Source organism: Gobio gobio, assembly GCF_949357685.1.
Source record: "Gobio gobio genome assembly, chromosome: 10".
In the NCBI taxonomy this organism is placed as follows: domain Eukaryota; kingdom Metazoa; phylum Chordata; class Actinopteri; order Cypriniformes; family Gobionidae; genus Gobio; species Gobio gobio.
In genome coordinates this window covers 18009216-18026358 of record NC_137116.1, presented here as the reverse complement: position 1 = coordinate 18026358, position 17143 = coordinate 18009216, and the positions used below count along the sequence as shown (strand labels likewise).

The following is a 17143-nucleotide window of genomic DNA, read 5'->3' as shown; positions in this document are numbered from 1 at the left end:
AGGAATCCTGAAGTAAATTTTAATACCTTTTTAAGACTTTTTAAAGACCTTCTCAAAATATTTAAAGACCTCATCGGCGATGAGAACTACTGTTGAGCAATAAAATAAAAATATATAATCATAAGCTATAACAAAAATATATATTAAATTAGGTGAGTGGATAGTTAAAAAAATTTGCAATTACAAAAAGTAATTCTTGAAAAAACATCTCTGGACTAATTTTATAAAATCTAAAAATGTTAATGAAAAGGTACAAATTACTTTGTGTTCTTATTAAATACATTTATAAAAAAAACTATTTATATTTAATTTATATATGAATGTAAATAATTATATGGGCCTACACAAATAATATAACATTTCAAGATTTATAGTTTATTGTAAACGTAATGTGCAGCTCTGTAAAGGGGCAACAAATATACGATAGATACGTGAGAACAAGATTTTTTTTAATCATCTTTAAGTGCACAAAACTATGAAAATATATGAAAGCGTGGCACAATGCGCTTATGCGCATCCCGGGTGCAGAATGATGCGCTTAAAGCAACATGGAGTCAGAGGGCGCAGTGCACCGCGAGTGCACATTAAAAAGTTCACGGCATAAAGAGACGATGAGCGTTGAGCGCACAAATCCTAGTCTACTATGTATATCGGTCGGTTTCTTCACAGTTTTAAATTCCGGTTATTGTGCGTGTGATGCCTTGTGTTGTCACCCGGGTAGGGAGCACAACATCGTTCAGAAACCGCTAGATAAACTCCAGGAAGATAAATTATTTTATCTGCATATCAAGTATTATAACGGGAATATATCATCTTGGAGTGAGCTTTACTGAGCAGCTGACTGACTGTAACCAAACACGACGCGCAGTTTGAATGCTGAACGGAGAATGATGGACAGCTACACCGGAGGAAAGACATTCAGCTATGGAATGGCTTTAGATGACTTTGTACTAGCAAATCATAAAATACTAATAATGATTGCTGAAAGATCATGTGACAATATATATTTCTGATGATTATTTAATTACCACGACATGCCTAATCTGAGCAAGTGACTGCCTGTCTTGAGTTTTGTCGACAGACGGAGGTGGCACGGAATGTGACGGAGGCGGCCGCTATGCAGGAAAAACCATAGAAAAACCCTGCGGTCATTGTTTAAACTCATCCTACTCCAACCAGGAGTCCGCAAATTTACATTTCCCCATTTCGGAGTCTGTTTCGCAACGTGTGGAGGGCGACACATCACCTAACTGCGCATTTCGCAAAATACGTGACATCACCCATAGACGGTGTGCGCGCCCGAGCTGATCTCACTGACATATCACTATTCAGACAGGACTAGTTTTCTAAATTATATTTGAGTTACAATTTTCATCACCCAACATCTGTGATTTCAAATATATTCAAAATAATGTTTTCAGAGATTGAAGTAAAAAAACATTTCTCCCACCATTTAGATTTTATTTCTTTTTGTTGTTAAAATCTTGTGAATCTTGTTCAATGAGCAGATTGCCTCTCTCTCAGTCCTTCCCCTCCCCCCTCACTCTCAGGCTCACCCTGGGTGTGTGTGTGTGTGGGGTCTCTCTCTCACCCTGTGAGTTTGTGTGTGTGCCTTTCTCTCTTGATGATGATAATTTACCCCTTTCATATCATAGACTATCACAAATAACTATCACTTGTGAATAAGTAAAAAAAGAACTATACAAATACCTTGAATTAAATACTGGCCTTCTGGACTTATAACATTTTGAGCAGGAAAAGATAACTTTTCACATATTTGAAAGAGATCTATTTCATCCCATGACATTAAAAATCATCTACATTTAAATGACATCATGGGTGTGGCTTGTGGTGATAGTGGCACCAGCTGCAGCGGTAAATGTGACATATTCGAGCGATTTAAAAAAATTATCCTGTTTAAATGCATATTGCCTGCCGTGCACAGTTATGCTGATGCCACCGGCGTGGCGGTGCCACCGGCTTGGGCCCGCCATCGCTGCTCGCAGCTTTAATAAACTTTCGAAATCCAATAGGGTCCTCACACCATCGGTGCTCGGGCCCTAAAAATTCACATGTACATAAATATTCACAGCCTTTGCCATGACACTCAAAACTGAGCTCAGGTGCTTGACCGGACGGAGTCCACTGGTGGTAAATTCAGTTGATTAGACAGGATTTGGAAAGGCACCCACCTGTCTATATAAGGTCCCACAGGAAGGAATTGGAATTGTAGTCCAAGGAATTGTCTGTAGACCTCAGGCACAGATCTTGGGAAAGTTACAGAAACATTTCTGCAGCATTGAAGTTCCCCATGAGCACAGTGGGCTCCATCATCCATACATGAAGAAGTTTGGCACCACCAGGACTCTTCCTAGAGCTGGCCGCCCGGACAAATCGGGGGAGCGATCGGGGGAGAAGGGCCTTAGTCAGGGAGGTGACCAAGAACCCGATGGTCACTCTGACAGAGCTCCAGCGTTTCTCTGTGGAGAGAGGAGAACCTTCCAGAAGAACAACCATCTCTGCAGCTCTCCACCAATCAGGCCTGTGTGGTAGAGTGGCCAGACGGCACATGACAGACCGCCTGGAGTTTGCCAAAAGGCACCTGAAGGACTCAGACCATGAGAAAGTAAATTCTCTGGTCTGATGAAACAAAGATTAGGGCTGTAACGATTTGACCAAAAATAAAAACCTTCTAATGAAAAAGTGCATTTCTTTGTGATGTTAAAATACTTGAAGGAAACGGTTCACTTTCAGCAGTTCTTGTCTATGGGGCAGATTTCTGCTTGTACATCAGATAAATGAACACAGTAGGCCTGCATTACATTTATTTGAATGCATTAATGAGAGAGTGATTGTGTGTGTGAATTAGTCTTACCGTCTCTATTCATTATGAAGCTGTGGTTTGTACTTACTTCAAAGGTATTCAAATCTATAACGGTTGAGTTTCTAAGCTACTTTGGTGACTTTACTTTAGTCACAGGACAGCGTTGACACTGCGTTTCTGCGCTGCTCTCTGCAAGTGATCTTCACGTGATGTGCGAGCTTCTGTCTGAGTGTTCGTTTGTCACAATATATAAGCCATTAGTTCAACATAATACACATCTGATGGACTAAAATCGCTTTAATGTTCAAACTGGCAGGACTTAAAACACATACAAATGACAAAGCTTTGTGAGGACGAAAGTGAAAGCGATCTGGCTTCAGGGCTTGTCTGTGTGTGTGTGTGTGGCAGCGCGTAGGCTATAAGAACGGCGATTAACTGACCAGTATACTGCCGTCCAAAGGCAAAGCGCAGTAACTACAAATTTGGTCAAAATTGAGTTAAGACTTGAAATGGGCTTTGTGACATCTGTTCTGTCTTGTGACAAAGTTTGCTGGTTCAATTTTGTCCAGTTTTAGAGAAACGAGCGTGTCAAAATTGCAGTAACTACAAAATCCAAGCCAATACCAAGGCAAACCGCAGTAAGTGATGTTACTGTGTTCTAGCTTTGTTTCCCCGCTTTTGACACCGCAGATACTGCGGTTTCAGCCTCGTCACGATGGGGATTGTATGCGGTTTGCCCCGATCGTAACACACAGAAACAACAAGCCAACCATGGCACAATCCCGCAGCCAAATGATGGTTGAACTCGCGTTAAAACGCAAATATTCAAAGACTGGTAAGAAAGATAGCAAAATATAAACTCATAGTAAGGCAACTAACAGCTTTATAATCAGTTAACATTGACTAGCCAGCCGCTAGCAAATTTTGATTTACCTGTGCTGCTCTATTAAAGGCAATATCCTCTGACAACGTAATGATAATCCCATTGAATCACGTTGGTGTTTGTTGATTCGGACATCTCTCCGTTTCAGGCAGCTAATCCAATTGTATTGACAGGGGTTACTTCTTCAAAAGTTAGCTGGGTCTGGTAAAGTTATCTAGTTAGACAAAGTTACTCTAAAAGTTAGCGACGCCAGCCGGGCGACAGCAAGCACACTAGGTGAAAAAGTACACTTGCATAATGTACTGAAAGTACTCTATTTTCACGCACTAATTTCGTAGGCTACTTAATAAACAAAACAAAAAAAGTGCCAATCAGTTTTTTGGATTTCACAGATAGGCTAGCTAAGAATACATAATAATTATATTTTAATGATTAATTATAGCTTTAAGGGTGTAGATAGCATAAACAGGAAATGTACATGTTTGAGTAAAGCTTAGAAGTTAGGCTAAAGGGAGAAGAAGCATACGTAAGTTAACTTACTCTCTAACCTCTAATTCTAGGAAATTATGTATGGCCATATTAAAGCGATAGTTCAACCGAAAATGAAAATTCTGTATTATATAAAGTTTATTATTACTATAAACATGTATTAAGAAGCATGAAAAAAAGTTGGATGAACACATTTAGTTTGTAGATACTGCACTTTGCCTTTGCAATAGTGTTTAAGTTGTTTAAGGTCATTCAAAGGCAGAGTGCAGTATCTGCATTTTGGAGGTCAAAGATCACATCGGTGGTCATGGTTTTTATCTATAAAACATTTCTTCCTAAGAAGGCAATACATGAATCCATTACCACTAATCTACCCACAACATGTTTGACTGGCTGGTGTAAAAACTTTAAAGCCATTTTTCTCAGTTTCAGTGTTTGCGTAGTTACTGCACTTAGCCTTTGTAGGGCAGTATAAAGGAACTGGGAGACAAGTCAGGATCGAGGGAACGATGAATGCAGCGATGTAACAGAGACATCCTTGATGAGAACCTGCTCCAGAGCGCTCTGGACCTCAGACTGGGGCGAATGTTCATCTTCCAACAGGACAACGACCCCAAGCACACAGCCAAGATAACAAAGGAGTGGCTACGGGACAACTCTGTGAACGTCGTTGAGTGGCCCAGCCAGAGCCCAGACCCGATTGAACATCTCTGGAGAGATCTGAAAATGGCTGTGCACCGATGCGCCCCATCCAACCCGATGACAGGCCCTGCAAAGAAGAATGGGAGAAACTGCCCAAAAATAGGTGTGCCAAGCTTGTAGCATCAAACTCAAAAAAACGTTGTAATTAGTGCCAAAGGTGCTTCAACAAAGAATAGAGCAAAGGCTGTGAATACTGTACATTTTTTTTTTTTTTTTTTAATATACATTTGCAATGAGAGAGAGAGTCCGGTTCCCAAAGCGCACTGCCATCCGGCCTTCCACCAGCCGGGTGAACTCTTGCAGGCGATGGCGCTGGAAACCCTTCGATGGACGGCTCTCTGACTCCTGCCCCGCCTCGTGGACGACGACGACAGCCCCTCCGGCCTCAGGCAAACGCTGGCGGCTCCTCCTCTCCCTCCCGATAGATGGATAGAGTCCGGTTCCCAAAGCGCACTGCCATCCGGCCTTCCACCAGCCGGGTGAACTCCTCCAGGCGATGGCGCTGGAAACCCTTCGATGGACGGCTCTCTGACTCCTGCCCCGCCTCGTGGACGACGACGACAGCCCCTCCGGCCTCAGAAACACCTGCCAGTGAATCCCCTGTTCCCTGCACCTCTTAGACAGATAGATAGATAGATAGACAGACAGAGATAGATAGATAGATAGATAGATAGATAGATAGATAGATAGATAGATAGATAGATAGATAGATAGATAGATAGATAGATAGATAGATAGATAGATAGATAGATAGATACGTAATATAATAGATAGATAGATAGATAGATAGATAGATAGATAGATAGATAGATAGATAGATAGATAGATAGATAGATAGATAGATAGACAGACAGAGATAGATAGATAGATAGATAGATAGATAGATAGATAGATAGATAGATAGATAGATAGATAGATAGATAGATAGATAGATAGATAGATAGACAGAGATAGATAGATAGATAGATAGATAGATAGATAGATAGATAGATAGATAGATAGATAGATAGATAGATAGATAGATAGATAGATAGATAGATAGATAGATAGATAGATAGATAGATAGATAGATAGATAGACAGAGATAGATAGATAGATAGATAGATAGATAGATAGATAGATAGATAGATAGATAGATAGATAGATAGATAGATAGATAGATAGATAGATAGATAGATAGATAGACAGAAGAGGTGCAGGGAACAGGGGATTCACTGGCAGGTGTTTCTGAGGCCGGAGGGGCTGTCGTCGTCGTCCACGAGGCGGGGCAGGAGTCAGAGAGCCGTCCATCGAAGGGTTTCCAGCGCCATCGCCTGGAGGAGTTCACCCGGCTGGTGGAAGGCCGGATGGCAGTGCGCTTTGGGAACCGGACTCTATCCATCTATCGGGAGGGAGAGGAGGAGCCGCCAGCGTTTGCCTGAGGCCGGAGGGGCTGTCGGAGGAGGAGGAGGAGTCAGAGAGCCGTCCACCGAGTGGTCTCCAGATGAGGAGGAGTTCACCCAGCTGATTTTTTTTCTCTTTCTACCCTCTTTCGCTTCTCATCCTTCTATCTCATTTTCTCTTGCATGTCTGTCTGTCTTTAACCCCGCTTCTTCTTTCTTCGCATGGCATCTGTCAGTGTTTCGCTGCAATAGAGATGTGATTTTTAAGTTAGCATCACACTATGGTATCTATCTATCTATCTATCTATCTATCTATCTATCTATCTATCTATCTATCTATCTATCTATCTATCTATCTATCTATCTATCTCTATATATATATATATATATATATCTGTTTCTTGGTTCTCACTGGTTGTTCTGACTATTTCAGTAGTCATTTAATTTGGGTTTTATTTAATTGGTTAGGATGTGTCATGTGACTTATGTTAGAGGTCATTGCAGCCATCTTAGTTTTCACTTCACAATAGCAGTGATGCAGCAGCAGATGTCTCTCTGATAAAAGTTATTTCCTTTTATTTCATGCCAAAGAGGCCATCGTCTGTAAGTTTGTTTATTTAATATCATCTATGATAAAAAGGAATGTTTCATAACATTTAAAAAAGCTACATTTGCTGTACATTTAACAAAGAAGATTGTTGTTATCTTTCTTTCCTATATTAGCATTAGATTGTTTTCTTTCTTAATATTTACCTTTATTCATACTTAATACTTAAATGTACATTTGTGTTTGTATTTTAGGGTTCAACCTACTTGCAGCAGCAGGGACAGAACAATACTTTCCAGTAATGTTTCTAGCCTTGATTGGAGGCAGTTTGGGTAGGCTCTGTATTTTTTCTATCTGCAATAGAGATGTGATTTTTAAGTTAGCATCACACTATGGTATCTATCTATCTATCTATCTATCTATCTATCTATCTATCTATCTGTCTATCTGTCTATCTATCTATCTATCTATCTATCTGTCTATCTGTCTATCTATCTATCTGTCTATCTGTCTATCTGTCTATCTATCTATCTATCTATCTATCTATCTATCTATCTATCTGTCTATCTGTCTATCTATCTATCTATCTGTCTATCTGTCTATCTATCTATCTATCTATCTATCTATCTATCTGTCTGTCTGTCTATCTGTCTATCTATCTATCTATCTATCTATCTATCTATCTATCTATCTATCTGTCTATCTGTCTATCTATCTATCTATCTATCTATCTATCTATCTATCTATCTATCTATCTATCTGTCTATCTATCTATCTATCTATCTGTCTATCTGTCTATCTATCTATCTATCTATCTATCTATCTATCTATCTATCTATCTGTCTGTCTGTCTATCTGTCTATCTATCTATCTATCTATCTATCTATCTATCTATCTATCTGTCTATCTATCTGTCTATCTGTCTGTCTATCTGTCTATCTATCTATCTATCTATCTATCTATCTATCTATCTATCTATCTATCTGTCTGTCTATCTGTCTATCTATCGATCTATCGATCTATCGATCTGTCTGTCTATCTATCTATCTATCTATCTATCTATCTATCTATCTATCTATCTATCTATCTATCTATCTATCTATCTATCTATCTATCTATCTATCTATCTATCTATCTATCGATCTGTCTATCTATCTATCTATCTATCTGTCTATCTATCTATCTATCTGTCGATCTATCGATCTATCGATCTATCTATCTATCTATCTATCTATCTATCTATCTATCTATAATATTACGTATCTATCTATCTATCTGTCTATCTGTCTATCTATCTATCTATCTATCTATCTATCTATCTGTCTGTCTGTCTGTCTGTCTGTCTGTCTGTCTGTCTGTCTGTCTGTCTATCTATCTATCTATCTATCTATCTATCTATCTATCTATCTATCTATCTATCGATCTACCTACCTGGTTCTTGGTTCCCACTGGTTCTTTTTTTGTGATTGGAGGCAGGATCGGTCTTTTTTTGGTCTGCAATAGAGACGTGATTTTTAAGTTAGCATCACACTATGGATCCATGTTACAATATTTGACGAGCAAGACCAAAGTATGGGGTATGTACTGCTGGTTCTGTGTGGCACTTACTATTTTCAGTGTAGGAGGAGCAAGAGCTCTCTCACGTCTGATCTTCCTCCGTTCCACTCGCTGGGCCTCCAACTCATCTTCGTCAGTTTCCCTCAAACTGTAAAGGAGGGAGATTATCAAGAGATCACACAAACTATACAATTATAACAGCCACTGATGATCATCACAGTAGCTTTATCACTGTGTCATGAAAACATGCATTTTTATATCTTACATCAGAGAATATGCATAAAAAAGCTCCTTTCTCAGCTCGCGCCGTTTCAGCAGCGGTGTGCTTTCCACCCTTTCTACAATCCACTCTCCTAACTCCTTCATAATTATGCGCGGATCGGGAAGGCTGCAGGAAGAGTCTCTGGTCTTTTTGAAAAAGTGTAAGAGCTTCTTATATAACTCTGTGTTCTGGTGAGGCAAAAGTAAAACGATGAGATCAGCCGTACAGTCTTCTAATTCATTTGGATGTGTGTGTGGGGCTGCGACTGCTTAAGATGGGACACGATGTGCTTACCGTCTCAACAACGGATGAATCATATTTGCACGTGTGCAAATATTCAATTTTCCTATTCATTGTCTTTATGGCCTCAATGTTCTCCTCCCTCTGTTTGCGAATGAGCTTAAACTGCTCTCTTACTCCGTCTAGCTTCTCCTCTCTGCACAAAAACACACAAGACAAAAAGATGGTCAAACACTGTTACTGTCTTCAGTTCCCAGACTTCCCACAGATTGAGAGTGTGTAGAAATCAAACACATGGTTGTGCACAAGAAACATACATCATTTTCGGCTCGTATCGGCCATCTACTTTTTCAAAGCCTCCCAAGCAGTCCTTGTAAAATTTAAGCAGACTTTCATCTATCATGAAAGGGTCTTTCTCCTCTTCTTCCTCTTCTTCATCACTGAAACAGTAACAGAGATGATTCATGTTATCAGAAGCAGTATCTTCACTGTGCATATGCAACACCATACATTAGGGGTGTAACGATACATCGTATATCGAGATATATATATCGTGATATAAAAATGTGACTATATGTATTGTTGATGTAAACGATATGATTTGCGTTATTGAGTTGTTTTATCCAAGGCTCAGCTTACTGTGTTTATAGGGTATCATTTACCCAAAAATGTAAATTCTGTCATCATCTACTCATCCTCATGTTGTTTCAAACCTGTAAGATTTTCAAGATATTTTTCAAGAAACCAGAGAAAGATTTCTGTCCCTCCATTTAAAGTCCATTCCTCTCAAACTTAAAAGGCATCATCAAAATAATCAAAGTCTTCTGAAGAGACTCTATTGCTTTTCTTTGATGAACAGATTTACTGTAGTAAACACGGACGTTTATTGCTTGCATGATGTGCTAAAACAACACGAGAGTGAGAAGATGTAGAACATTTACAGTTTGAGAATAGTCATTTAGACACGCTTTCTTGTGATCAGAACTATGACTGGTTTATTCTTATGTTTAGTGCACTAACAGCAGGAGTGCGCGTAGATGAACATTTCAGTGACATTGAAAACAAAGTATAGTAATGCAATGGGGGAATATTTGTCCTGATAATAATATAATATCAAATACTATTATTTAAATAATAATAATTCAGTCTGCAAGCAGCGATGAAAGGGCCCTCGCACATGCACCGCCACCCGGTGGCCACAGTGAATAGTGGGCGACATGCATTTAAGCGGGTAAATATAGGATAAATATGGCAAACTCACTTCAATGTGCCACCAGAAGGTGGAGCTATGACTATAACTGAATATTGGCATGTAGATCCTGTCTTCAGGCCAGTACTATTATCAAACATGTGAAGTTTGGGGCAGTTCGGACATTGTATGCCTGAGTTACAGCAACTTCCTGTTTCGTGGCGTAAATCGCATACATTAGCACGTAGCCATTAATGTGTTTCTAGCATGTTTGGGAATTGACGGCATATTTTAATGTGTTTCTGGGAGGGAATTACAGTATACAACATGACATTTCTTGTTGCCAGCAGGCGGCGCTATGACTAACTAATATTGGCATGTAGATGTCTTCAGGCCAGGACTCTTATCAAACATGTGAAGTTTGGGGCAGATCAGTGCTTAAAATATGGTGATAAATATCGCATCAGGAGTTTAGTATCAGGATTTGTATCGAATCATGACACGAGTGCATCGTTACACCGTTATACATATGCAAAGACAGAAGAACATCCATAGTACTGTCATGCCCAATGTGCACAATTGTGCTGACCTTTCACTTTTTCGACAATGAAAAAAATCGATCTTCTGGAGGTCTGATGTCTTCTGCAGCTCGTCCTCGAGGAGAAAGTAGTCCCGAATCTGGACGGAGAATTACAAAAAAGCAGTTGTGAAAAAAACGTGTTGCATTTTATCACGCATTGCTCTGCTGACTTTAGGACTTTACTGAACCTTATTTCCATTTTAAAAATCATATCAACAACAAATACATATTCTTTCAAGATTTCCAGAATTATTTGAGCATTATTCACCACTTCCAGCTGTTTAATGGGGTCCTTTATATCTGCATGCCTCCTCTCCACGACGAGGGCAAAAACGTTTTTGACCCAGTTCGCAAGCTCGGCATATGAGATGGAACTTATAACAATCTCCTTCTCCTGTAGAACACATGAAGAGTCAGTGATCTTAAGAGACAGAACTGCAGAGAACACATCAGTGTGTCTTTCTGTCTTTGTAAATGTATGTGTGTATTTACCAATTTTCTCATCTCTAATTTTAATGGCTTTTTCTCCGCCTCCTGTTCATAAATTTCAGGACGTCTGTGATACACTTCCGCAAATTTAAAAACAAATTCGTCACACATTTTTTGCACGTGCTCCCTCTCCTGTTTATAACTCTGAGAAAAGAAAAGAGAGAAAGGTTAGAAGAGTACACATGCTGCACACAAATGAAAAACCTAATGCACACAATTTACAAGCAGTAGATATTTCATATGTGACCCTGGAGGCTGGAGCTCAACACCAGTCCTGCTGTTATTACCTATTTGCTTGCATTCATTAATATTCACTTGTGTGTGTGCTTATATTAATATCATTAAAAATATTAGGATGCAAGTTATTTACATTTTTCAATTTCACTTTTAAGGAAATCTAGTGTTTGATCATGTCTAAATAAGTAATAGGTAAGCAGTTATGACTTGCAATACTTTTGAGCAACTAGAGTCTAGACTATATAGGCCATGAATATTTATTAAAGAGCCAAAATTATTCATTTTCCAGCCACAAAATGACTCTAATTTGCCTCTTTGCATTGGAATGATCTATTTTAACCTTAATTATTACACTAATTGTAATATACATAATAAATACTTTAAGTGGATATTTTGTGCATAATTACTGCACAAATAGTCTTTAGTACCAAAAGATCTCCTCAAAATATTCAATAAATATTATTGAACTAAAATATAAAACATTTATTTATTTGAAAAATAGTTAAGGTGTATGGTCACATTTGACCACCAATGAGTAACTTATGAGTGTGACCAATGAGTAAGTAATAACTGAGGGCTAAATGCAAGAAGAATATTAACATTAATGTTCACAACGTTGCATCTCAATCACTCTCCATAATAAAATGATCCTGTAAATATAAAAGTGACTATGGTTGACGCCGGGAGATGAGAGCATGTCGCAACGGCTCTGGCTTTAACGGTTATGCCACATCAACTGTGCCAAAACGCTATTTATTGTTTGAATTTCGTATCAAAACTTAAAATCTTAGACTTTGTTTCATATCAAAAGCAGGTTTGGCGTGAGATTTACTGGGGCAGAGTGAGAGCGTGAGAGCCTGAAAGCGTGTGTGTCACGCCAAATGTGTGAGAGTTGGCAACCGTGACTTACGGTCGAATGGAACGCACCTTGTGTGTGTGTGTGTGTGTCTGTGTGTGTGTGTGTGTGTGTGTGTGTATGTATGTGTGTGTGTGTGGTGGTTGGCAAAATGGGGACAAAATGTACCCACAAAGATGGCAATATCCGAAATCCTTGTCCCCACATTTTTTGGTCCCCGTAAGGAAAGCATCTTATAAATCAGACTAAGTGATGTTTTTTGAAAATGTAAAAATGCAGAATGTTTCCTGTGATGGGTAGGGTTAGTGTAGGGGATAAAATATACAGTTTATACAGTATTAAAAAAAAATGTTATGTCTATGGAAAGTCCCCATAAAACGTGTGTGTGCGCTTGAGAGATGGAGGGAGAGCAGGGAAAGGAAATGCAATCAATCTCACTCTATTTTTCCCTCTTTTTGAAAGTTGTGAAATCACTATTGTGCCGTTTTCCTTTTGCTGTTTGAGCAAATGGGCACACAAAAATATGTAATGTATTCTCTCATTCATAGCTTTAAAGGGGGGGTGAAACACTCATTTTCAGTCAATCTCATGTCAATCTTGTGTACCTATAGAGTAGTATTGCATCTTTCATATCTCTGAAAAGTCTTTAGTTTTATTATATTTATAAAAGAAAGATACGCTGTACCGAGTCTTTCCGAAAAAAGCCGAGCGGCTGGGGGCCGAAACTTATGAGAAACCGGAAGGACTATTTTTGGCACAGAAATACTCCATCAAACATTTTTTTTTTAAACTTTGTTCATGTTTAGGATGGGAATCCAAGTCTTTAACAGTGTAAAAATCTCAGTATGCATGAAACAGCATTTCTCCCCCCTTTAATAGTTAACCCAACGATGATGACTTCCTCTCTGAGAAACCCAGAAATGTGAAAAGGGTCTATAGTATGAAAGCCTTCTTACCTTCGCCAAAGCGCGTTCTGGTTTCGGGGTTGTTGGTGGATGTGGTTGGTATATCGAACCCATGCCCGAACGAAAAGCATGCACCCTGTTGGCCCCGATGAAGCATTGTCTTCTATATACTCCATTCTTCCAATACTTGAAAAAAAAAAACAACGGCTTCAGAAAGAGCAAACTGAGCTGGAGCTGCCTCAGCAACCCTTAGTACTGGTAAGTTTAAACTCTCTTCCAACTCTGTTTGGGAAAGATTGACTACAAATAAGCTGGGCCTGCGAAATTTCATTCAATATAATCAATAAATAATCTATTGTAGGCCATTAAATATAAGTAGGCTTTGTGATTCTGAAATTCCAATTTCATTAAAAGGCAATCGAAAAAGATATCCGTCTGGCAGGCTTACAATCACAGTAGTGTGCGACACTTTGTTAAATTAAATAGCCTTCGTTAAATATTTGAACCACTGACACAAAAGCGCACACGAGATATATAAATTAATATAAATATGTAAAAATATGTAATAGAAATAATAAGTAATATATAAAATTTATATATAGATATATAAATTTGTAAAATGTAAAATAAACATGTTCCTTATTATGTTCAATTGCCAGCGCTGGTGTGTGTGTGTGAGCGGCTGTGTGCTAAAGTCGAGCGGGAGCCGTTTAAAGCGGTTTACCGTTGAACCGCAGGAATTTCTTGCTTTTCAACCGCAGTAAGAAAAAATCCATACCGTCCCAGCCCTACCTGGAGCTCAACACCAGTCCTGCTGTTATTACCTATTTGCTTGTATTCATTAATATTCACTTGTGTGTGTGCTTATATAAATATCATTAAAAATATTAGGATGCAAGTTATTTACATTTTACAATTTCACTTTTGAGGAAATCTAGTGTTTGATCATGTTTAACCCAACTATGATGACTTCCTCTCTGAGAAACCCAGAAATGTGAAAAGGGTCTATAGTATGAAAGCCTTCTTACCATCATTTTGTCTCCTTTGTCCATTTTGGAAACTGAGATGAACAATTAATTGCAAACTGATCGAGAGCTGTAGGTAAAAGATGCGTGAAGTCGTGCAGGCGCTGATAAATGAACAGTCCAGAATGATCAGAATGAACAGCCTTAAGCCTCCTCCACTGTGACGTCACGGATGGAACGCATTCCAATGTTTGTTTGGATTTGAACCATAAAGATATACACGCGCTTATACTACGACCTAAATGTGGCCTATATGTACTCTTTTTGTCAATAAAAAGAACGGCCTTTTAAGTGTGTAGCAGAAGAGCAAGCTTTGGGACATATACTTCATCTTTAACTCTAGTTAAGTGCATCCCTTCACCATTTAACCTGCCCTGTCAATCATCTTGTCACAGTTCAAATCCTCCACATTCAATTTAATTTAATTTCCTACCGTGTCGTTGTTGATCTGCCATTGGTGGGTCTTTAATGCTCTAGTGTGTTTACAATTTGAATATTGAATATTTTTCACTCAAACCCCAACCTCTTAACCGTCGCATCCGCACATCTTTGCCATGTTTGTAGTTTTTTAACACTTTTTATCCGCGTTTGTAGTTCTAATCGAATCGTTCAACATCAGCCGTTAGAGTTTGCACGGATCTGCACTTCGAAATCTACCCAGAAACAGTGGACAATCCGGGTATCTTTGGAATACTCGTTTCAACAACGGTTTGGGACGTAAGTTACTCATTTTATGTTCGTATATTATTTAGGACGGAGAGCGAATTGGGACGCACCGATAAATATTTCTCAATATTAAAGAATTAGCAGTGCTCACACACACAGAGACAGATAGCAAGAACAACAACAAAAAAGATAGCAAGAACAGTTGGGCCGATTCCGGTTAGTAGTGGGAAGTTCGGATCGTTTTACTGACTCGGATCTTTGAATCTCGTTCAGCAAAATTAACGAATCTTTTTTCAAGTCATTTCGTTAATTTCAGCAGAATATCATTAAAATGTTGCATGTTAAACATGAGTACCTTTGGAATAGACAATAAGCTATTGCAGCAATGGTCAAACTCTGAGAAGGAAATGATTGAGCTGGATCTTCAGGCTATGTATGGAGTCTGTTAGTTCACCTCCCGATCCAAATCGCTCTTTCTTTTGTCACCTCACATTTAATCAAGTCGTTTCCCTGGAAAGTTTAGTTCACCTCTCGTGTCTTCGGGGTTCGGGCCGTTAGTTCATCTCGTCTCGGTCTTTTGTCACGTGACCGTTTCCCGGTTCAGTGTCTCGCATTTGTACGGTCTATGCTCGCAATATATAATACATCATCGCATTCATATTATTGCCTGCTTGTAATATTTATTATTATAAATGTATCAGAAGATATGTGCAATAAACTTTTATGTTATGCCTGTCCATTAATCTGACCAATGTGTCCAGTCTTCATAGGAAAATCTTATTATACCAGCTAAAAAACTGAACTAAAAAACTACGCACTTGTTTGTGAGGAAGACAAAGCTGGGGAACAGTAGTCCAAAAAAAGCGGGAAGAAGGGAAGAAAATGAGAAGGGGAAGAAGAAAAGAAAGGGTGAAATGTGACGTTCAGAGATATTCTTCCTATATGTCTTGTCGTGATACCTTTTCCAGTTTCTTCGTGTGGGAAAATCACGCATTTACATTAGACACTGTTTTCTATTGCAGGTGCTCAAGACAGGGGTTCGAATCCAGCTAAAGACAACTTTTTGTACTATTTATAATTGTATTAAATAAACGCATTTTTGAATGCATACTGTCCCAGTGTTAATAAAATATACATATGTAATTCGTTTGTTGTGTTTTTTGATATTCTTTCAAGAAAAAAGAAATGACCAATGGAACAGTGATATTACTATTATTTAGATGTTGTGATATTTTTTGATCTGATTAAGCATTTTTTTAGGTTACATCCAAACAAGACACTTGCAAATCTGTTATTTGTAATGAACAAAGATGCAACCCATTAAATAGTAACCAATTTGCTGAAAAATGTCTGTTACAATAATAAGAAAATGTACAAATTATCGTTTAATATACATGTTTTATTGTTGCAGTGTTATATGAAAGTAAAAATGCAATCACTTGCCAATTTTTTATTTTTATTTTGCAATTATGCCAATAGAACGGTAATGAATGTTAAATAACAATTTAAAAATGTTACATTTTAAAAATCAATAAATAGGTTTTCATAAACAAGAAATAGAAAGTTAAAATGTTAAATATTATTGAACACAAGTATTACCAATGGTGAACTCTTTTGAAACAACTGTTCACACTATATACAATGCTATATACAAAAAAAGGTATACATTTGGAAATGGTTAACCTCCACCAGTTGCATTGACGTTCCTCCCATCACCGAGCCGTTGGCCAGTACAAGCTGCCTTATCCTGCGATAGTCTTGCAGGATCAGAGACCATCTCGACAGGGCTCCCTTGCCTTTTTGGGTGAGCAGTGCAAAGTCTGATGAAGACGGTCTCCACCAGACGGCAACAGTTAGGCCACATCTGGTGGTGCTCTCTACTCCAGGGGTTTGAGTGAGCCTCTTTGGTACTCTGAAGCGTCCAATCAGCATCTCTTTTGGTGTCGAGCTGCTTTCACCACCCCTTTCTTGTCCCGGTCATCCAGGTTCTGCCAAAGAGCTATTATGGTGTTGGGGCGGCTGTGTGACCCCGGAGCGCCAGCAGATTTTCTGCCAGCCTGTCCACATGTGGATAATCCGGGACATTTTGGGAGTCAACAGCCTATTAAAAAACACAAACAACTGAAAGGATTGAAAATAATCAAAGATATTTGATATTTGAAATCCAACAAAGAAATTTGCTTTACTGTTGTCAACACATTTGCTTAACAGAAGGACAAAAGGCAGGCCTGTAGGCCGCAGGGGGTGCCACACCTTTTACAGTGGGGGAAGTTTGGTCAGTTTGAATGTTATGTGTGAGTTTGATCTGAT

At 38.7% G+C, this 17143-nt stretch overlaps 1 protein-coding gene across 1 annotated transcript; it reads right to left on the bottom strand.

Annotated features, from left to right (window-relative positions):
• Window positions 1-8883: 8883 nt before the first annotated feature.
• Window positions 8884-15968, bottom strand: LOC307132817 (uncharacterized protein; the record flags this gene model as incomplete). Its single annotated transcript, XM_079827395.1, has 6 exons — window positions 13194-15968; window positions 11148-11288; window positions 10924-11049; window positions 10665-10753; window positions 9204-9326; window positions 8884-9082 (listed from the first exon to the last, which is right to left on the bottom strand). Exons 1-6 carry the CDS (start codon window positions 13254-13256, stop codon window positions 8884-8886), a joined length of 741 nt encoding a protein of 246 aa, XP_079683521.1. The 5' UTR covers window positions 13257-15968.
• Between the last annotated feature and the right edge of the window lie 1175 nt (window positions 15969-17143).